Consider the following 4,784-nt stretch of genomic DNA (forward strand, 5'->3'; position numbering starts at 1 on the left):
TTAATTAATTATATTTTTTTTTAATAAAATACTCATTTGTAGAAAAATAATAATATATAGTAGGCAAACAATTTTAAATTATAGAAACAAATTATCTTTTTTTTTTACTTCAATTGATTTTATATGTATTTCAAACAAAATATTTCATGTTTGTATAATGAATACATTAAAAAATATATCAATTAATAAACATAAGAATAATTAATAATGTTTGATAATTTATTAATATCAATTTTAATTATAAGATTCATACAAAAGTACAAAACCTTTTGATTCATGATGATGAATCTTCGTCTTCGTCACTATTTCCATTAGTCTTTATCACTGTTTTAGTTTCTTCCATTAACTCGTCCAAGACACTGTCCACGTTCCAAAATGTCTCTTCTTCCTTCATGGTATGACTGATAAAGTTTTTCCACATGCCTAAATCTACTTTTTCAGTTCCTTCAATTAATAACTTCTTTACGTCGGATAATTTAAATGTTTTGTTGTTGGAGTTTATATGGCTTTTTACGACTGACCATGCTAACGGAATTGGATTTAATCCGCAGTGATATGGAGGTAAACGAAGTACTACTTTATTATGTTGTCGAACCATTTCATCAACAATGTATTTAGAATACATCGGTTTAAGTAGGTTAACATTTTCTAGCAGTTCGGGTATAATCATAGACTGATCAATTACCTCTCCTCTACTCTTGAGCCATTGCATGACGTCGGCCTTACTCCAACCGATCGTAGGGCATTTTTCTAGCTTCGCAGAATTATATGGTGCGTTGTTCATTATAATTATAGCATTATCCTTAAGTTTAGATAAAACACCTTCCAACCAATCACAGAAAAAACCACCATTAATCTCATCATGGTAGTCTTTACAATTTTTTTGTGACTCAACGCATAACAAGCCGCCAGGGACAAAGCCATCTTCGGATCCAATGTGTATAGCTATAAGACGATTTTCTTTGCTGAAAGGATAGACTGGTCCGGGCGAAAAGCTTTGAGTATGTACGTCTCTAAGTGATTGCACGGTTTTGTTACACCACACTCTTTCTGAAACATCTCCGATGTTCACCAACGTCTCGTCGAGATAATAAATTGGTCGACCATCCTCTCGATATTTCTTTATGTCTTTTAAATATTTTCTCCTCCACAAAACGATTTCAGATTTCTCCAACAAGGTACTATTACGTCCTCGTTTACTGTATTTAAATTCCATAGATTTCAATAAACGATATAAGGAAGTACGTGAAAACTTAGGTAAAGTACTATCTTCATTGATAACCTTGAGTATTTTGTCTAAAGTGGGTAATTTACGATCGAACCAAAATTTATGTATTTTTTTTCTAATTGCAGATTTATCGAAATCATTAATTTTTGTTTCAATTTTTTTAAATTTTTTTGTTTTGTTCGGTGATGAAACAGTTTCATGTTGACCATATTGTGAAATTGTGTTGGAAATAGTTGTTTCACCAATACCTAGTTTTTTGGAGAGGGTTGAGCGCATATTTCTGATTGTTATACTGGGATTTTTTTCTAATTTTGATTTGTACGCTTTAATGATCATTTTTCTTTGACGAGAACAAACGAACTAACATGGAAAAAATATTTATAATTAAAATTAAGAATTAAAAATGTATTATTTTTTCAAAATATTGATGACCAATCATATAAATTTGTAATAATTATAACTTGAAAACATTAAAACGACGAAATTTAAACTAACGAATCCTACACATACTATAATTTAAGATTTTGAACGGAGCTAAGCAGTAACTGGTTTTTTGACAGTGTAGGTATATTATTTCTTTTTTATTCACTAGATAACAATTTTTTTGTACTTGATAAAGACCTTATTTAAACGCGGTAATGTTGTATCTGAACACACTACTGAATCCTACGTAAATAAGATAAAAAAAGGGGCGGAACTCCTTTCGCCTAAAAATGACCTTTCGCTTTTCACCCAAATATTTTAAAACTAATTTACCTTTTCGCCCAAGAATATTATGACACTTATTGACCACATTTTTATAATACACACCTTACGAATCAATTTATTATTTATTTGTGTAATTGTGTTAATTAATTTTATCAAGCCATTTAGCATTACCTAGAGAGTACCACGAGGAAGCTGCTTTTATTACTCTCAAAAAATATATTGTGTATTTGTCATTTATTAGTTTATTACAATTCAGTGTTAAGAATAAAAAAGAATATAGATTTGTGTTAAAAATATTATAAATTCAAAAAAAAATTTAATATAAAAAATATTAATCGTCAAACTGTAGTTATTAAATTTATAATTTATTATAATTAAATGCCATTGATTTAATAAAATCATATCGATTAATTGTTCCTGTTTTATATTGTTGTATTTTTTGCTTGTCGTATTTTATAAAAATGTGGTCAAAAAGTGCTATAATATTTTTGGGCAAAAAGCGAAAGGTCATTTTTGGGCAAGCAGTCTTGTTCAAAAAAAAGTAATATCGAAAAATGAGGCACTATATATATTACCATAAATGGCCGGCCCACTCATAGGGGTATATTCAGAGCAGATGTTTTAGCATGTTTGAATTATTTTAACATATTTTGTCAATCATTAATATTTTAATGCTATGAAAAATATTATCAGTGTTATATTAAATTAATTAATTATAAAGAGTAATTTACATTACATTTTCGTCGTATCAAAAAAAGTTATAACAAAATTACGTAAAAAAGTAGTATCGTTTTATTAACAAATTGGATACCTACATTTATACCTAACAATGATTATCATTATTATTTGGAATTTGCATTTAATATTCACCTGAAAACATTATATCTATACATTTCGGCGCAACCAATTTTCGCCCGAACCCATTTATTGTAGCCAATACGCGCCCGATTCAGATCAGGTGAAAATCGTGCAACGTTGCCATTTATTGAGTATATTGCCGTCTATAAAATCTAAAATAATATTTGATCGTTTCCTATGGTAATCGAAACCAATATCCAAATCGATAGAGATAATAATATTTTGTCGTTAGTTGTACTCTTTAATCGTGGTTGTGATATCCCAATCGATAAAGATTATATTATATACAAATGCATTTATCAGTTGTATTTTATGTGTCAGTTGCATACTTGCATCAGTACTACCACGAACTAATATCTTAGTTATCTTAGTTCGTGGTACTACTATAATATAATGGAATTTTATATAACTATTTCAAGTAAATAAAAACTTTGTTTAGTTTTTCGTTATTTTAAATAACACACGAGTTGTTTTTGGAGATATAAGTTGGCTTTGTATAAAATAAACCTATAACGCATAGGTATGTCAAAACCAATAATTCAAAAATGAAGTTAACCGAAATTAAACAGTCATACCCATGATCCTGAACTAAAGAAATTTTAAACCATTAACCTAATTTATAATTTAATGCAATATAAATAATATTAAGATATATAATATGTATATTGCATGTGTAGTATTTATCATTATTTTTAAAATGATTACTTTTAATGATTATTATTAATTTGACTTTACTTACGATTTTACTTTTTTAAACGATAACTGACGGCAACGTGGCAACGTTGTATGCAAAATGGGCGCATTAATTGGGCTATATAAATCAGGGTGTTAAGTTTTTTATTTTGGACGCAACCGTGCAAATGTACATAACCCTCGGGGCGCAAATGGGCTACAGCCATACATTTACAATGTTTTTAAATATTAGCAAACACGCTCTTTTAAACTTTAAAAACAACAAAAATAATAAGAGGATAAAAAATTACGTTGGTGCATATTATTTGATTAGTTTATCATAAAACTTCATACACTAATATAAATATTAACACAGAAATAACATTTTATATTTATACATCTAGTTGTATTAATTTTTTAGAATTTATTATTTAAGATTCGTTTTGATTAATAAATAAGCGGTTTAAAATTTTTTAGCTCAACATTATTCATTATAATTGTAAACAGTGGCGTGCTTCGACCGGAATTTTTTTTTTTTTTGGGGGGGGACAGAAATTTAGACGTTATTTTTTAAATAAACAATTTGAATGACCAAAATTACATCTCATAAGAAACTAATTCTTTCTAAAGATTTTGTGAAGAGTTATTCCTCCCTCTCCCCAATAGTACACTACTGGTTGTGACTAATTTATTTACAATTTGTATCTTTATCTTTAGTTTAATGTTTTAATTATAAAAAAATATCATCAATTAGAGAACAAATTAATTACCTTTCCACGAGGATAACGTTTAACCAGTGATTCTTGTTCCATTTTTAATTGAAAATAAAAACAGCATACAAAACAAATAAAGGTTATATCGTTCGAGAAAATTTGAGATTGTTAACCTTCTGTATAAACGTGTTGTGGTGGACTTGTAGTCGGATAGAGACGCCTGACGTCTGACGGCCAGACGTTTGCTGGTGAAGCAAATAATTTGCGGGTCGCCAGACGAAAACTGATCGTCGGCTCTCGGCTGGTATAATCTCTTTTGGAATAGAGTATAATATCATATTATAATAAAATAAATTTTATTTATCTAATCTGATACTGGTTAACCAATGAGACATTTTAATCAAGGGATAACAAATTACAAAATTAAACTCAAGACAACTAGATCCATAATCCATATTCAAGGTGGATGTATATTATATATTTCTATATTATCATCATGTATCACTTATGGACGTATGGTAAATGGTAATGGTTTAGATGCCGATGAGCAAGATCCTATTGGTTCATACGACTATACAAAATAGTAACTAAATTAATTTAGTAGT

The 4,784-nt window shown here is 28.6% G+C and overlaps 1 protein-coding gene across 1 annotated transcript; it reads right to left on the reverse strand.

Annotated features, from left to right (window-relative positions):
• Positions 1–274: 274 nt before the first annotated feature.
• LOC113552137 lies at positions 275–4,440 on the reverse strand. Its single transcript, XM_026954888.1, has 2 exons — positions 4,237–4,440; positions 275–1,588 (listed from the first exon to the last, which is right to left on the reverse strand). The coding sequence occupies exons 1-2, from the start codon at positions 4,276–4,278 to the stop codon at positions 275–277; spliced, it is 1,356 nt and encodes a 451-aa protein (XP_026810689.1). The 5' UTR covers positions 4,279–4,440.
• Positions 4,441–4,784: the final 344 nt, after the last annotated feature.

Source organism: Rhopalosiphum maidis, chromosome 1 (genome assembly GCF_003676215.2).
Source record: "Rhopalosiphum maidis isolate BTI-1 chromosome 1, ASM367621v3, whole genome shotgun sequence".
Taxonomy (NCBI): Eukaryota; Metazoa; Arthropoda; class Insecta; order Hemiptera; family Aphididae; genus Rhopalosiphum; species Rhopalosiphum maidis.